At 36.4% G+C, this 18,400-nt stretch overlaps 1 protein-coding gene across 4 annotated transcripts in view; it reads left to right on the top strand.

Annotated features, from left to right (window-relative positions):
- Positions 1-18,009, top strand: part of adcyap1r1.L (adenylate cyclase activating polypeptide 1 (pituitary) receptor type I L homeolog) — a 126,365-nt gene extending 108,356 nt beyond the window's left edge. Inside the window, exons 14-17 of one of the 4 annotated variants that reach the window (XM_041565755.1) lie at positions 6,170-6,250; positions 13,434-13,563; positions 13,671-13,712; positions 14,913-18,009. In XM_041565755.1, the coding sequence (XP_041421689.1) occupies positions 6,170-6,250; positions 13,434-13,563; positions 13,671-13,712; positions 14,913-15,131 (472 nt within the window). In that variant the 3' untranslated portion in view covers positions 15,132-18,009. The remainder of the gene's footprint in view (positions 1-6,169; positions 6,251-13,433; positions 13,564-13,670; positions 13,713-14,912) is intronic. The other 3 variants (XM_041565756.1, XM_041565758.1, XM_041565757.1) reach the window with 3 other exon arrangements.
- The last annotated feature ends 391 nt before the right edge of the window (positions 18,010-18,400 follow it).

Here is an 18,400-nt window from a genome sequence, read left to right as displayed (position 1 = left end):
TGTATTTGAGTCATAAATGAGCGTTAATACAGAATTAAAGATAAAGAAATAATAACTAAAATGGGTACAACAATTAAAATAAATCTGCAAAGTTAAGTAGAACATATGTGAATATTTTGGGGAAAAAATTGGCAATTTCAAAAACCAGGGGTCAACTAATTTTTTTGTTCATGCATGAGTTTGGTCTTTAAAAAATGCTATAATTTGAACATATTTCTCACATGTTTGACACAACTATTCGTCTGAAACATTTAATTAGTTTCTATTTTTTTTCTTTTGTAACATCCATGTGTTTTTTGTTGACCAGATTTTAATAGCTATTTACTAGCAAGTAAATCAATCTAATATTACTGTAAAAATATTAATAATTTAATATTTCATTAATTTAAATAAATTAATATTTGATTATAAATTGATTTTTTAAATATAATTTGATTTATATTTGCCTACATATGACACTGCATAGCATAACAGAAACAATGCATTTAATCAAAGCACCCTTTTATTGAGTAATTAAACACAATTGCTTTTAATGAGACTGATTTAGAAGGGTAACACATTTCTCCATTTCTCCAGAGACAACTAATTTTGTATTTACATTTTCTTTTTAAGTAAATGTCTAAGATAATTTTTAAGGTTATACTGCACATTTTCAAAAGAGATATAAGAAAACAGATGCCAGCACAAAAACATTGGTTCAAATTAGAAGTTTTACAACTATTCATTTTTTGTGCTCTACAACTCACAATTTCAAATTCAAGTTTTAAAAAACTGAATTTTAGTGATGGGGAGGCACATTTATCAAGGGTTGAATTTTGAATTTTTTTAAACTCAGACAAATTGAAAGAACCTGAAAATTTTAATCAAATTTGATCCAACTAGATTCGGGAAGGCTGCAAACATCTCCAAATTGATCCCTGGACCTCTCCCATTGACTTAAACAGCAGGTTTTAGGTGCAGTTTTTTGCAAGTTTTAGGTGGCGAATAGTCAAATTCGAATTCTTAAAGGGCCAGAGTATGATAAATTTGAAAAACCTGAATGTGAAAATAATGTCAGGGGGCCTAGCAGCTCCCAAAGGGAGTAGTCCAGACCAAGGTGGAAGCCAGGAACAAGAGTCCAAGATTATGGTATCCGAGGGGTTAAACATGAGAATAGTCAAAGTCCAGGCAAAGTTTCAGGAGGCAGGCAGATCAGGTTCAAAGTCAGAGTTTCAGGCAGGAATCAGGATAGCAATAGCAATAGCAAAAACACACCCAGGTTCTATAGCACAAGAAACCTATAATTGGGCAGGTTTTCAGTGTCTAGGGCGCCCTTTTATAGGGATGTAGCGAACGTCGGAAAAAAAGTTCGCGAACATATTCGCGAACTTGCGCAAAAACGCGAGCGGTTCGCGAACGGTTCGCGAACCCCATAGACTTCAATGGGAAGGCGAACTTTAACATCTAGAAAAGACATTTCTGGCCAGAAAAATGATTTTAAAGTTGTTTAAAGGGTGCAACGACCTGGACAGTGGCATGCCAGAGGGGATCAAGGGCAAAAATGTATCTGAAAAATCTGCCTGTGTGTGCTTGGAAGAGATAGTGTAGGGGGAGAGCTGTTAGTGATTTCAGGGACAGATGATAGTAAGTTTGCTGGCTAGTAATCTGCTTGATACTGCTCTGTATTGGAGGGACAGAAGTCTGCAGGGATTTGAGGGACATTTTAGCTTAGGTAGCTTTGCTGGCTAGTAATCTACTGTTCTCTTTAAACAACTGCCATACGTTGACCTTGTAGGCATTGTTTGCCCAGTTTTTTTGGACGCAGCCACTGAAGCACAGTTGCCAGAAAAAATATGCCATATAAATGCTGAAAATAGTCATTTTTCGCCATTACGTAAAATATATTATGGCTGCTTGAAAAAAGTGACTCCGGTGTTTTTTCTGGAGACGGTAATATTATGGATATTTAGACAGAATGGGAACAAGGTCACACAGCTCGATGGCGGGTTGAAGAAAACAGTGTGCAAATAATGCCTACAAGGCCAACGTATACACTACTACAGCGGTGGATACGGATTACGTAAAATATATGAATGCTGCTTGAAAAAAGTGACTCCGGTGTTTTTTCTGGAGACGGTAATATTATGGATATTTAGACAGAATGGGAACAAGGTCACACAGCTAGATGGCAGTTGGTTGAATAACACACTGGGCAAAAAATGCCTACAGGGCAAATAATGCCTAAAAGGTCAACTTATACACTACTACAGCGGTAGTAAAATAAAAAAAAGTAAAATAAAAAAAAATGAATATTAAAAAAAAAAAATTAAAGTTGGTGCTGCTGAACTACTAGGAGCAGCAGATTAGCACGCCAGTCCCACTCCCCAACACTGCTAGACTAATAGCACTGGGCTCTTATAGTAGTAGTAGTAGTAGTAGTAAAACAACAAAAAAATAAATAAAAGCAGTCCTTACAAGGACTACTGTTATTGCAGCAGTCAGCAGATGAGATCAGAAGCAGGACAGCTGCCCACTGCAGCTACATACAGAGCACTGCAGTAGAAGGTAGATTACTAGCCAGCAAAGCTACCTAAGCTTAAATGTCCCTCAAACCCCTGCAGACTTCTGTCCCTCCAATAACAGAGCAGTATCAAAACGATTACTAGCCAGCAAACTTTCAACTGTCCCTGAAATCACTAACAGGCAGCAGCTCTCTCCCTACACTATCTCTTCAGCACACACAGGCAGAGTGAAAAAACGCTGCAGGGCTTCGGTTTTTATAGGGAAGGGGAGTGGTCCAGGGGAGAGCTTCCTGATTGGCTGCCATGTACCTGCTGGTCTGGGGTGAGAGGGCAAAAAAAAGCGCCAACAATGGCGAACCCAAAATGGCGAACGTCGCGCGACGTTCGCGAACTTCCGGCGAGCGCGAACACCCGATGTTCGCGCGAACAAGTTCGCCGGCGAACAGTTCGCGACATCTCTACCCTTTTATGACAAAATCCCGGCACCAGTAATGACGACATCATGCAGCGATGCTGCACCCATGTGTTCAACAAGGGTGCCCCCATCTTGGATTTTCATTGCGACCGCCGGGAAGATGAGCAGCGCCTTAAATGTGTCTGTCAAACGTTTAAGAAAGAAATTGGGAAGTTCAAGTCTGTGTGAAAGCAATTTTGGTGAAGTTAAAGATTTTGTTAGTATTGAATAGTATCAAACAGTTTTTAGTATAAAAGAGTTGAGTGAACTTATGAGATCATCTTGTTCTCTGAAGTGGTTTGTTACAGTCGGGAACTGGGTTCTTAAATACCAGAGCACAAAGCAATGTTATCTTTGTACACTCATTTCTTCAGGAGGAAGGCTGTTGTATTTAACAAGTTTCATTACTAGGTTTTGCTCACAAATAGTTTTTACATTTTAAAATTAAATAACATAAATAGATTTAGGGCAGGATGTGGGTTTTAAGGAGTGACTCATTTTCTACTAACTTCAGCAAATGTTGAAAGATAAAGTCTACCCTTATAAAAACAATCACATGAAAATGATTTATGTAAATATAAAGTTAATTCTGTTCACTTATAGGACCAGCCTGAAAGTATTTGTATGTCTCTAAACAGTTTTTGTGTGTGTGTGTGTGTGTGTGTGTGTGTGTGTTTTTGGTTAATGTCAGCATCTTATATCACAAAACTAAAAAAAAGAAAAAAAACTTACTTTAAAACCGTTTTGATTATCCATAATTTGTAAAGCAAACATAATAAAGAACAGAGTATGACTGATGGACCTTTTTAGGAAATTAATACATTTTGAAAAAATCCGTTTTAGGTGGTCTTTCAAAATTTCACAAATTAAAACAGCATTTTATATATATTTTAAAGTATGCTGTAAATTATAATGTATTATTAAAATTATACTGACATGATATTTTGTGTAATTATAATGTAAAACTACTATTGCTAGTGTATAACGTTGTCTAGTTGCTGGAATGTAACTGCAATATTAGCTAACAAAAAACATATTTTATTACAAAATTTAAAATTTAACATTTAAAATATTTAAACATAAAAAATTAAATTCTCTCTATTAAATTCAATGTGTTTTTTTAAAAAAAAAAAATATGTCGGCTTCTCTTTGGCTTCACCTGCAGAATAGGTTCTGGACTTAAAAGTGATACCCCATCAGTCACACGTTATGCAGAACATCCTACACAATGGCAAAATGCTATGCTAAACAAATTATATGTTTTACAAAGTCGCTGAATTAAAACATTAAAAAAGCATTCTGCCCTTTTCATGGTAGTGAAACTCTCTGTCCCAAAAATGAACTTTAAACATTTTTCAAAACTAACTGCCACCTCCCCTAGTTGTAATATATTCATAGGTTTTGTATATCATGAACTACTCTTTTAAAATAACTTCTTAATTTCCTTTAAATGAATGGTTTAAACCAAGGGGGCTATCTACTAAAATCTGAATATCTCATTATCCCACAAAAAAAAGCTTGACTAAACTCCCATGCCAGATTTTGTCTTATTTATTAATAAATTAACTCTAATTGGATCAGTAAAAAACTCAAAAAAATAGAGCAAAAACCTGAATCATGTGATTTTTATCAGATTCTGCCGAAAAGCTTGATTTTTTTGAGTTTTTTACAAAATCCCCAAAAAAGTCAGATTATTGGGCTAAACTCAGTGCAGACCACGATAACTTCAAATTGGGATAGGTGCCTCTTCCACTGACTTATAAAGAACCTCAACAGGTCTGAAATGGCAGATTTTAAGATTCAGGCTTTTTGCAACATAATAAACCTCGAAGAATTTTAGGTTAAATTCAATATTTAGTAAATAACCCCCTAAATATTTTAAACATTATAAATATTGAATAAATGTATTACTTACACTTTTCTTTCTTATGCTATTGCATGTAGCCAAATGGGCAATTCTATAGAACTAGCTAAATTAAAATGTTATTAAATATGTAAGAATTTAATTTCTTACAATGATAATATCTTATATGCTGAGTTGACAACTGAAAGGGGAAGTAAAGTTTAAAATAGAATTATGCTAGAAATGCTGTATTTTGTATACAAAACATAAACATGAACTTACTGAACCACAAGCCTAATCAAACAAATGATTTAGGCTTTCAAATTTGGCCACAGGGGGTCACCATCTTGTAACTTTGTTATACATCTTTGCAAGACCAAGACTGTGCACATGCTCAGTGTGGTCTGGGCTGCTTAGGGATCATCATAAATTATTAAAACAGCACAAATCAAATAATATCTGCCAGAAGCCGATACAACAAGACTGATTAATAATCAGAATATACAGACTGCACTGGGTCCTGTGTTGTCATGTAATCTAATGTGGATGTTATAGTTTTTGTATTGTTTAATACAAACGTTTTCCAACTCTCCAGAACCAGTGGCTGCAGCAAAATAGTCCTCCAAATAGAATCCCAGTGTATCTGTTTAAATCTGGCTCCATGATCTTTGTCCCTGTAGCTGGAGTTGGAAACAGTAAAGGGGATGTAACGGCAAAAATAAAATTCAATACAAATCTCTACACAGTCGCTGACTGCTCTACAGGGAAACAAACAAAGCTGCTTGAGTTCTGCATGGCTGAGACGGGGCTCCCCCTGCTGTTCATAAGTATGATTTTTTCCCTGCAAAGCAGTTAGGGACTGTCTGACAATTCCTATTCACAGCAATAAATGAAGCGAGGATTTCACTGCATACAGTCAAGTTTCTTATAAAAATGATACACATATTTTAATTAAAAATATATAGGAGATAGGTTTCTTTTTCATTAAAGAAAGTAAAAATTGGATTTTATTGTTTTGCTTTTACATGTCCTTCAAAAACCAACACATTTGCTTATGATGTTAGTTGCTTTAAACAATGATCCATGCTATGCTTATATATATGGATAGAATATGATTTATCACCCTACAACTGGGTTCATATCCAGAACATGTTCAAGTCTTTTGTCTTTCCTACACCTTTTCTATGTCCATTGATGGTACAATATAATAACCTTCTCTTTTATGTGTCCTGAAGTGCGATTCTCATGAATATTAATGTTCATTGTGTTTTAAGATTTCCATTCTGTGCTTTGTCCGTGTGCCTTGTGTTGAATAGATGACTGTCCAGCTCATACAAAGCTGAAAAATGCTAATCTTGTCATGTTCACCAGCTGCTTTCAGAAATGCTTCTGTAAGACTAAGAGGGCTAGGGAGCACTCTTTCAAGATGTCAGAACTTTCCATCATTACACTGTAAGTGTACACAATCCTGTGGCATTACTGTGTTTGTGAAGCATGACTCAAATTATACCTGTTCTAGATTTATATGAAGCCCAGTCCTACTGCATGACAAATTGATGTCCTTTATACCTTTAACAATGTCATAACGATGTCCCACCTATTAATTTCCACATACACAGCACTCCAAATAGTGTCTAAATGGAATTCCTTTGCACCTACGTGCATTCAAGGGTGCTAAGTATAGCAGATTCAATTCTTTTTCCAAAATTATATTATTTAAGAAATTTCAGTAGATAAAATAAAATGATTCGTTACAGATTTTGGTATTTGATTTGACAAATTTGGTATTTCATTTGAATGATACATAAATGACGAAACTGGTATATTTCCCAATATCACATCATACACAATAATGCAGTAATTTCAGTACACAGACAATAATACTACAGACAGAATGCCTAACTAAGTATTGCGTTTTATATACCCTCTGTTACTTTAATCGGTTACTGTACATGCTTTATCACAAAGGAAATATTTAACAAATTCCTTTAATTATATTTTGCAATGAACTGTACCAGTCACCCTCCACAGCTGTTTTTGATGGACATGCAACCAGGATCTGAGGATACAAATTTTACAGAGAATACAGAAAACAGAACCTGGCAAATTAACCTTTTTAGGCATTTCATGACCACAACCTAGAAGCACCACCCCAGCCCAATTTACCACCTCCACCAAATCTTTTTCCCATAACATTCTGTGGTGGCCCAACCATTGCACAATACTTTCTAAAAAAAACACATAATCCACAAGTCCAGCTGTTTAGCTTTACCAACCCCTTTCTAAGTAAGAATAATAACAGATATCTCATAAGAGGGGACCCTTTGAAATATCCGAACAAGGATTCTACTCTGCTTCCTTTCCTGCCTTAGTGACACATGAAACCAGAACACCTCAACCCCGGTTGTAATGCAACTGCTTCTTATTGTATCCTCCAAAAATACCTCAAGTTTTAAGGGCAGAGACACACACAAAGATTTGACAAATTGCCTCTTCTTCGGGTGACTAATCTCCCTGAAAAGCATTTCCGCTGGCTAGATTCGAAATCGTCGGCAGGATGGCACTCGGAGTTCATTGTTTTCCAAAGTCTGGCGACTTTGGAAAATAAAGCAATCCGAGTGCCATCCCGCCAGTGATTTAGATTCTAGCCGGTGGGAAGGCAGTTCGGGGAGATTAGTCACCCGAAGAAGAGACGATTTGTCAATGGGCAGCTGAATCTTCCTGAATCTTCGCTTGTGTCTCTGCCCTAAAAGAAGTAACTCAGACTCTCATTCTTCCCCACCTTTTTCCCTCAGCTCCTGGTCCATTTTCATACTAGAGCCCTGCCTAGTCCAGTTTGCTACTAGTTTTTACGCAGTATAGGGCTACTTTGCTTTATGATGGTGCCACCACCTTCTGACTTAAGGAGATTTGAAGCTGAGCTGCTCCAGGGGCCTTTTTCTTCTGAAAGGTGCTTTGAACCATGCCCACCCCCAGTGCTGTGGAGATTAGCTTGTAACCAGTCACCCTCATGCTCAGCCTGGACCCACTCTAGCTGCATTCATATTTGCTATGACAATATGCTACCTGGTGATCCAAATAGTGTTTCTTTCTAATTGCCAATGCCATTTTGATACTCCTACTATGCGGACATACCTCCAGCACTTACCTTTCTACCTGGCAAAATGGCACTTTCCATCTTGGTTCCTCCCTTTACTCCCAGCTAAAGGTATGATGCTCTCAGCCCATACAGCATTGATTTCTAAACTATGGGTTTATCTACTAAGGGGTCTGGAGCAATGCTTGGGGGCTCCAGTGGTTGGGTTTGTTTTATATACTTCTGGAAGCTTAGCAGAAAGATAGATAAAGTGGGATTGAAAACTCATTTGCTGGAACTATGACCGAACTGATGATACAGCAAGTTTTCTTATATCTAACCTTGTTGCATGCAAAAAGGAATGGGGATCTTAATAAAGGATCAACCTCAAAGGGGTACTTGAACTAAAAAAAGTCCAAAAACCACTGCCATAGATGATTCCTTGAGGAAACAGTTTATGAAGCTTGTGTTATTAAGATGCATTAGCCTTATTTTCTTTTTTCAGGCTGGTTTGACTGTTTCCATTCTACATAAAAAATATATGTTGTTGGTGGCTGCTATACATCTTTTTAGTATTTCTGTGTAGATATGTTATGTTGCATTATTTTTTCACTGGACCTTCTATTTTTGAAGTAGTTGAGTTTATTTATCGAAGGTTCTGCAACATACTGTATGCAAAATTTTGGTCACCGCTAACTTTGTGCCCTGCCCTGCGCTTGTATAACTGTGGCCAATGTTTATTGAATGGTAACTAGTGATGGGCGAATTTGCGGCGTTTCGCTTCGCCGAAAAATGAGCGAATTTCGCACGAAATTCGCGAAACTGCAAAAAATTCGCGAAATGGCGCCGGCGTCTTGTTTTTGACGCCGGCGCCCGTTTTTGACGCCGGCGCCCGGTTTTGACGCCGGCGCCCATTTTTACCGCGAATTTTCGCGGGCGTTTCGCGAATTTATTCGCTCTCCCATCACTAATGGTAACCGTAAAAAGTGCTTGGTAGAATTTATCAATAAATCAGCCCCTTGATTTGTGCGGTTTCATCATAGCATTTAAAGCTATACATCATGAAAGGAATACCATTTGCTTAATGCTTGCATATTTTTAAGGCTATATATGGCGCAACATATATTTTATGTTATTTTGTGGGATTGAAGAATGTTTTATTGTTAAATATTCAAACTATGATTTGTAAGATTATGATGTATTTTAACCAATTATCTTAAAAGAGCAAAGAATGCATACACATTTATATACAGTATAAACAAGAACAATTGTGCTTCTTTTCACTATTAATTCACAATCATTTTGGGAATTTGGATTTTTTTTCTGTGAAGTTCATTTTAAATGTACGAGAATAATCAAGGTCAAAAAGGGTTAACTCGTGAAATGTTGGAAAAGGCCCAGGTGCACTGCCCTGAACCTTCAGCTGGGATCAAATCCGTATAGAAGTACAGCAGGCACTCAAAGAGCAGTCTTCTCACCAGACATGTAAAAAAAAAATTTAAAAAAAGTTTTATTGGGTACACAAAGAAGTAGCCTTACGCGTTTGGTGTTCTCATAAGCTATGATTAAGGGGCATATTTACTAAGGTTCGAGTGAATTTTCGAAGTTAAAAAAGTTTGAATTTCGAAGTAATTTTTTGGATACTTTGACCATCAAATAGGCTACTACGACTTCAACTTTGAATTCGATTCGAAGTAAAATCGTTTGAATATTCGACCATTCGATAATCGAAGTACTGTCTCTTTAAAAAAAACTTTGACTTCAATACTTCGCCAAATTAAACCTGCCGAGGTGCTATGTTAGCCTATGGGGACATTCTAGACCATTTTTCTAAGTCTTTACATCGAAGTAAAATCATTCGAACGTACTCTAAAATAGTTTGAATCGAATCAATCAAATCGATTGAACAATTTTACTTCGATTGTACGATGGGCAAATTCAGTGAAAAATACTTCGACTTCGATATCCGAAGTCAAAGTATTTCAATTCGAGGGTCGAATTTCGAGGTATTTACCGCTTCGAAATTCGACCCTTGATAAATCTGCTCCTATGTCTTTGTGAAACACAAAGCGTGTAAGGCCACTTCTATGTGTACCAAATAAAACTGAATTTTTACACGTCTGGTGAGAAGGCTGCTCTTTGAGTGCCGGCTCTACCACTATATGGTTTTAAGTCCATTTTAAAGCCTGAGCCTCAAGATGAATTGCTCATAAGAATATTATTAACTGTTGTAGAAAATAACAGGAGAATGTTCTGAAGTACAGATAAGTAGAGTTTAGTTAAAGAGCAACTAAAGCTAAACTTGAAGTGATATCTCAGGCAACCCAACTGTTCCAACTCGTGGTGCAGATATGGGACCTGTTATCCAGAATGTTTGGGACCTGGATTATCCTGATAAAGGGTCTTTCTGTAATTTGAATATTCATACCTTAAAGGGAAAGTAAAGTCTAAAATAGGCTAGAAATGCTGTATTTTGTATACTAAATATAAATATGAACTTACTGCACCACAAGCCTAATAAAACAAATAATTTATGCTTTCAAAGTTGGCTACAGGGCCGTCACCATCTTGTAACTTTGTTAAACATCTTTGCAAGACTAAGACTGTGCACATGCTCAGTGTGGTCTGGGCTGCTTAGGGATTGTTATAAATTATCAAAACAGCACAAGTCAAATAATATCTGCCAGAAGGCGAGCATTGGCTGCAGCAAAATAATCCTCCAAATAGAATCCCAGTTTATCTGTTTAAATCTGGCTCCATGATCTTTGTCCCTGCAGCTGGAGTTGGAAACAGTAAAGGGGATGTAAAGGCAAAGATAAAATCCAATACAAATCTCTACAGAGTGGCCGACTGCTCTACAGGGAAACAAACAAAGCTGCTTGAGTTCTGCATGGCTGGGAAGTAAGATGGGGGCTCCCCCTGCTGTACATAAGTATGATTGTTTCCCTGCAGACCAGTCAATTTCACTGCATACAGTCAAGTTTCTTATAAATATAGTACACATTTTTTAATTAAAGTATATTGGAGATAGGTTTCTTTTTCATTAAATAAAGTAAACATTTTATTTTATTATTTTGCCTTTAAATGCCCTTTAAGTCTACTAGAAAATAGTTTGAACATTAATTTAATCCAAAAGGCTTGTTTTGGTGTCAGTAAGGATTTATTTTATCTTAGTTGGGATCAAGTAAAAGAGTCTGTTTAATTGCTACAAAGAATTTTTAACATTTGAATTATATGATTCAAATTAAGTCTATGGCAGAAAGCCTTTCTGAATGATGGGTTTCCAGATAACAGCTCCTATATCTGTAATAATTAAAGAATAAAATAAAAATAAATTATCTGTCGTTGCCTTTGTTTGGCACCTATGAAGAATTCAAAAAGTAGGGATGCACCGAATCCACTATTTTGGATTCGGCCAAACCCCCGAATCCTTCATGAAAAATCCTAATTTGCATATGCAAAAGGGAAACATTTTTTACTTCCTTGTTTTTTTGACAAAAAGTCATACAATTTCACTCCCCATCCCTAATTTGCATATGCAAATTAGGATTCGGATTTGGTTCGGCCAGGCAGAAGGATGCGGCCGAATCCGAATCCTGCTGAAAAAGGCCGAATCCTGGCCGAATCCCAAACCGAATCCTGGATTCAGTGCATCCCTATCAAAAAGTGTATAAAAGTGTAAAAAGCAATAAAGGCAGAGATGCCAGTCTCTAAAGGACTTTATGATACCACATTTACATTGCAAATTTGAACAGTTTTTTATTCATTCTTTCTGGCTCTGCCAGTTGAACGTGAAATATTTCAGTTTCTTGGCCCATTTACAAAGTGCAATTTTCAGAAAAAGCAAAACAGCCTCATAGTCATTTGCAAGGATAATGTTTATTTGGAATTGTCTGGCTGGTGTAATATCTTGCAAATATCGGCCTCATAACATGCAAATACTATCCAATTTTATTGACATGCAAATGTGTGAAATGTATGTTGTTCAAACTGAAAATGTTTATGTTTTTACTTGGATCATATAACCAATTAAAAATGTTGTACAGTTTCTGAAATAATCAAGTTTGTCTTTACTATCCCTCTCTCAGCATCTGTTACTTTTTATTCTGTCTTCTTGCAGGAGTTTTGTGTCAGATTTTATTGACAGTTAGATCCAATATATCTTATAGGGGGGCTCCTTTTGCCTAGAAGATGTATTAGAGCTCACTCAAATAACCAACTCCAGCACAAACAAACACAACACAAACAACATAGCTGACTTTGGCACAAATACTGCATGTAGAGAGGCAGGATTTTTGATGATTTTAAAAGAATGAGCTAATACATATTCTTAGAAAAAGGAGCCCACCTAAAATATATATTGGCTCTGTCATTCAAATGAGACCCCCAACTAAATAAATGTTATTGTTGTTTAACTATTGCTGTCTTTAAAAATATTTGGGACAATTTTAATATAAATTAATGGTTTGGTTGTTAAAGTTTAAAGGAGATTTGACTAGAAATTCTGTATTTTGTACCCTAAAGTTGCAGCACTAGTGATGGGCAAATCTCTCTCCGTTTCGCTTTGCCGAAAAATTCACAAATTTCCCGCAAAATTTGTGAAAAATCGTGAAATCAGAAAGTTTGCAAAAAAAACATGAAATTCGAACGTTTTCACAAAAAAATCGTGAAATTCAAAGGTTTTCACGAAAAAATAGAGCCATTCGAACGCTTTCACTAAAAAATTTTGAAAATTGGAAATTGAGGCCGGCAAATTTTCGCGGGAGACTCGGAAATCTATTAGCCGGCAGGAAAACGTGGGAATTCGCCATAAATTCGTGCCAGACGAATTTATTCGCCAATCACTATGCAGCACTGGCCAAGAAGTTCAGTACTTTTATAATGAAAATTACTGAGGCTTTCAAAGTTATCCCCAGTAGATCTTGTTAGGACAACTTTTGTATCAGTGGCTCTGCACATGCTCAGTGATCTCTGGGCTGCTGTTGAGAAGCTAAGCTTAGGGGTTGCTGGAAATAAACAAGCAGAAATTGAGGTTAATCTGTCATAGAATCTGATGATACAGGGCTGATTATTTATCAGGCGCGAATTCGGAGCAAATTTCTGTGTTTTGCCGACAGCGAACAATTTTTTAAAATTGCAGCGAAAATTCGATGGCGTCAAAATATTTTTGCCGCCCAAGACAATTCTGACGTCTGCAACAATTCTATACGCACATTGACTTTAATGGGTGTCAGAATTGTCGCAGGCGGCAAAAATATTTTGACGCCGGCATCAAAATTTGTGTTTTGCGAATTCTTTGACGTTTTGCGAATTTTTTCGGCGAATCGAAATGGGAGAAATTCGCCCATCACTAGCCATGAATTAAAATCTAAAAAGAAGATGGGGAGCTACTGGGGCATCTTTAGATTTTTACTGCGAAAGGGCTGTGGGAGCCTTGGGCTAATACATAATCCTCAGCTATAGCATTTCTTGTCTTGGTTATGGGTTTGTTTTCCTTTAAGCAAATGCTATGAACATATTCTAAAGTTAATATAACTGTGATATATTTTTCTGTGACAGGAGGTTGGCTCGCTCTACCTTGCTGCTCATCCCACTCTTTGGAATTCATTATACCGTATTCGCCTTTTCCCCTGAAAATGTCAGCAAACGAGAAAGACTTGTGTTTGAGCTGGGTCTTGGGTCATTCCAGGTAATTAAATACCAAGGGTTGCATTTAAATCTAAACATGTGCCTGTTGTTTATTGTCTGTTTTTGGATTCCAAAAACTTTAATATATTTTTTATCCTTTTTACCTAGGGTTTTGTTGTGGCAATTCTGTATTGCTTCTTGAATGGAGAGGTAAGATATGTTGTTATTATTATTATTATTATTATTATTAAAATAGGAATGAGAAAAGCACCCTATGTTTTTTTCTGATTTATAATGAGGGTTGGTTTATTGTGATTAATTTCCAACACCCTTATTAAGTCCATGGGTACAGAGGATGTTATTGGTAAAGGTGTTTTATGGCATAAAATGGTAGTGATTAGTGATGTCCGGGCCAGCGAGTGCCTCAACTTTGGTGGAGCACCCCTGGACGCCGTAGACTTTAATGCATTTTCGACGTTTCTCAAATTTTTGGCAAAACGGGTCAGATTCGCCCATCACTAAAAACTACTATAAAATCCAATTTAAAATAAATAAGTTCAAATTACAAAAATAACGCCAACTGAGAAAATGTATTTATGCACAGAAAGGCCTTTTCTAAAAAAAATCCAACGTTCTGGTCAGTTGGACCCCCCCCCATGTGAAAACCACTGTATAATCTATATTAAAATATAGATGATAGATATAGATGACAAATTTTGTATATGTCTTCTGTCTGAAATATTTTAAAGAGAAAGGTCTTCATTTATTAAAGAGTGAAAAAACTAATTGTGTATTTATAATCGCAAAACTCCATTGTATCTATTCAGAATTTTTTAAATGTGCTTTAAATCATTTTCTTCCCATAAAAATTCATTTAAACTCATTTAAAGAATAAGTAAACCTTTAAAATAAGTGAATGTAAAACTGACGAGGGCGCTATACTAAGGACTTTTGCAATTTACATTCATTATTTATTTTCTTGTATTTCCAAGATATTAAGGGATACATGTACTGTTAATATGAATGAATTTTGTTACAACAGCGCCACCTGCTGGTCAGTTTCCCACCAGTCTGACCACCAAGTAGTCAAGGAAGTTGTCAGGAGAAAGAAAGAGGCTTCTCTGATGTTCTTCTGCAATTAGAAACCTCTCTCAAATCTTTCCTAAGCAGAAGAACATCAGAGCAACCTATTTTTTTCTCCTGATAACCACGATCCGATTAAATTGAGTTTTTTTTAATAATAAATAAGATAAAATTGGGCATGGGACTTTGGTAATGGTATATGAGATAAATTTGGATTAATAACCCCCCAAATGTGTATAAATAGGCCACAGAATATTTGTATGTTGTGTTATATGTGTACCAGCATATTCCATTACAGCAAAGTACATAAAAAATGACCTTTTAAAGTTTCTCCCTAAAGGTGCAATCAGAAATAAAGAGGAAATGGAGGAGTTGGAAAGTCAACCGGTATTTTGCTGTGGATTTCAAACATCGTCATCCGTCTCTGGCGAGCAGCGGAGTGAACGGGGGGACGCAACTGTCCATTCTGAGCAAGAGCAGTTCGCAGATTCGGATGTCCAGCATAAATGCAGAGAACCTGGGGACATGAGCCCTCAAACTGTCTAACCACATCCAAATATTGAGTTCAGTTTTTATTTACCTTTTCTTTAATTTTTAACATTTTACTTTTCATTCCAAACGACACAACAAGCAGTAGGGAAAAATGGACAACCGAATGCAGAGAAGCTGAGGTGTAGAAAAGTAAAAATGTTTGTAAAGGAGAACAGGGCATTTATTTCCACAAAGGAGTCATTCGGTGCCACTCATTCCCATACCTCCATTGCTGTGTGGTTGGTAGTCAGCCATCATTTCTCTGGTAGTCACAAAATGGCTGACTGGTCTAAAATCACTGTAAATATACCTACTCCTCTTCAAGTCCATAGGCACAGTCACTGGAGAGAAGGTTATGTGCCATTACAAAGAGTGGTCATCACTAGACATGTATTATTGCTTGGTAGAAGAATAATGTGCAAAAAAAAAAAAATGTGCCATTTGTTTGCATAGTCTTTCTATATGTGGCAATGTGTAGTAGATATTTTATTATTAGGGAAGGACTTTTTTATTTCTACTTTGTAAATAAAATGAAAAATGTGAAGTAAGTGACTTAACATAGAACATGCATAGATTGCACTCATTACTTTAGTGGATGCAGGGTCATAAACATGTTATGTTAGATACAGGTACGGGATCTATTATGCAGAAAGCTCGGGACCTGGGGGTTTTTGAGATTATGTTGAGTGCCACACCACGCCTTAAATGGACATATTTTTACAGAAGAAAAAGTAAACCAACCAAAATCTAAGAATTATTTGTTTGGGAAACGGTATTGCTGTATTTCTGGATGACAGCTTTCCAGATAATAGATTCCCATACCTGTAGTCTTAATATATATTTAATGTTGATGTTCTGGTACTACTATAAGATAGCCTCAAACCAGCCTGTAGCCCCAAACTGTCTTCATATGATGGAAGTTATTTCCTTCAACAGCTCTAGAGATACAAGTGGATAAGCAAATCATAGTTATCTCCTCCAACAGCTTGAGGGACACAAGGAAGACAATTCAAATGTAGCTATCTCCTCCGCCAGCTTGAGAGATACAAAGTGGACAATCCAATTGTAGTTATATCCTCCACCAGCTTTAGGGATACAAGGTGGACAATTCAAATGTAGATTTCTCCTCCACCAGTTTAAGGGATACAAGGTGGACAATCCAAGTGTAGTTATATGCTCCACCAGCTTGAGGGAGACAAGGTGGACAACTCAAATGTAGCTTTCTCCTCCACAAGTTTAAGGGATAAAAGGTGGACAATCCAATTGTAGTTATATCCTCCACCATCTTGAGGGATACAAGGTGGACAATTCAAATTTAGATTTCTCCTCCACCAGTTTAAGGGATACAAGGTGGACAATCCAAGTGTAGTTATATGCTCCACCAGCTTGAGGGACACAAGGTGGACAACTCAAATGTAGTTTTCTCCTCCACAAGTTTAAGGGATACAATGTGGACAATCCAATTGTAGTTATATCCTCCACCAGCTTGAGGGATACAAGGTGGACAATCCAAGTGTAGTTATATGCTCCACCAGCTTGAGGGACACAAGGTGGACAACTCAAATGTAGTTTTCTCCTCCACAAGTTTAAGGGATACAATGGGGACAATCCAATTGTAGTTATATCCTCCACCAGCTTGAGGGATACAAGGTGGACAATTCAAATTTAGATTTCTCCTCCACCAGTTTAAGGGATACAAGGTGGACAATCCAAGTGTAGTTATATGCTCCACCAGCTTGAGGGACACAAGGTGGACAACTCAAATGTAGTTTTCTCCTCCACAAGTTTAAGGGATACAATGTGGACAATCCAATTGTAGTTATATCCTCCACCAGCTTGAGGGATACAAGGTGGACAATCCAAGTGTAGTTATATGCTCCACCAGTTTGAGGGATACAAGGTGGACAACTCAAATGTAGTTTTCTCCTCCACAAGTTTAAGGGATACAATGTGGATAATCCAATTGTAGTTATATCCTCCACCAGCTTGAGGGATACAAGGTGGACAATTCAAATGTAGTTATCTCCTACAACAGCTTGAGGGATACACAAGGTGGACAATCCAAACTTTCCACCATATCGTCACGAAGATCTCATGGACAATATTAAGGCACCAGCCTTCGCAGATTTATATTGGGATAATGGAGCATGTCACAAACAGAAAAAAACTATATTACCAGTTAATATTTTTTCACAGATATAACAAATAAGACGGAGATGCCTATTTTCTGACAGTTCTATAACTTTGCCAAGTTATTTAGCCGGTACATATTTTCTTATGTCAAACTGCTATGATGTCAATGTATCTTTTAGAACACTTTATACAATGCAGAAATGAAATTTTCACAATAGCCTAGTTTTAACTTCAGACACAGAATCACAAAAGAAAGAAAACTGGATACATCTATATATTAATATATATATATTTTAGTTTATTTTTAATGAGAATTTAACACAGTGATCTAGAATATTGACATTTTACGAAGTATCTGCAAGTCAGTGGGTGGTGCGTTAAATGGTATGTGCTCTTTGTTCCTTGAATGTAAAACATTAAAAAATACTCATCGCTGTATTTTTGTACATGTGAAGGGACCAAGGCAACTCAAGAAGGAATTTTGAAAATGTATATAAAGTGGAATGTAAAGAGTCGTCATTTGCATTCTGACTGGGAGTTAAAGGGATTGTGATAAGTATTGTGCCATAACATATGTTACTGAGCCATTTCGATTGTAGTAATATTTTATGTGTTATAAATACTTTTTTTGGCTGTTTTATTGTACTATATATTATGTGTAATGCTAATCTTGTGGCTATGTTTTTGTACATGTTATCGGATAACTGACATTTTTTTTCCTTGAAAATGACTTCGGAGTTTAGTAAAAATAATAACAACATTCAGTTTGTTTTGCAGTCGATTCTTAACTGATTTCTGTGGTGTGGTAACCATCACTCACCTCTTTAAATAGATGTTTTTTTCCGTGTAATATCAAGAGGCCAGAATAACCCAATAATTGCTGCGTGTAAAATAGCTGCAAGATGGCTGACATAGTGGTGAAAAACAGAACTTTCAATGATAACGCATCTGTAATTAAGTACATGTAATAAATAATATGATTTGGGGTAGAGTGGCAGATGATCTACAGACAATTTAAAATTCAACAATTACAATTGAATTTCAATTTTCAATTACAATTTGAAATTCAAGTTTTTTATTAAATAAGCACACATTTAGGATGTTAGATGTTTCCAGTTCTGTTGAATTAGAAAAAACTTGCAATTTTAGAT

This window comes from Xenopus laevis, chromosome 6L (assembly GCF_017654675.1).
Source record: "Xenopus laevis strain J_2021 chromosome 6L, Xenopus_laevis_v10.1, whole genome shotgun sequence".
Lineage (NCBI taxonomy): Eukaryota > Metazoa > Chordata > Amphibia > Anura > Pipidae > Xenopus > Xenopus laevis.
Note: the sequence above shows the minus strand (reverse complement) of the source record. Positions and strands in the feature narration are given on the sequence as shown.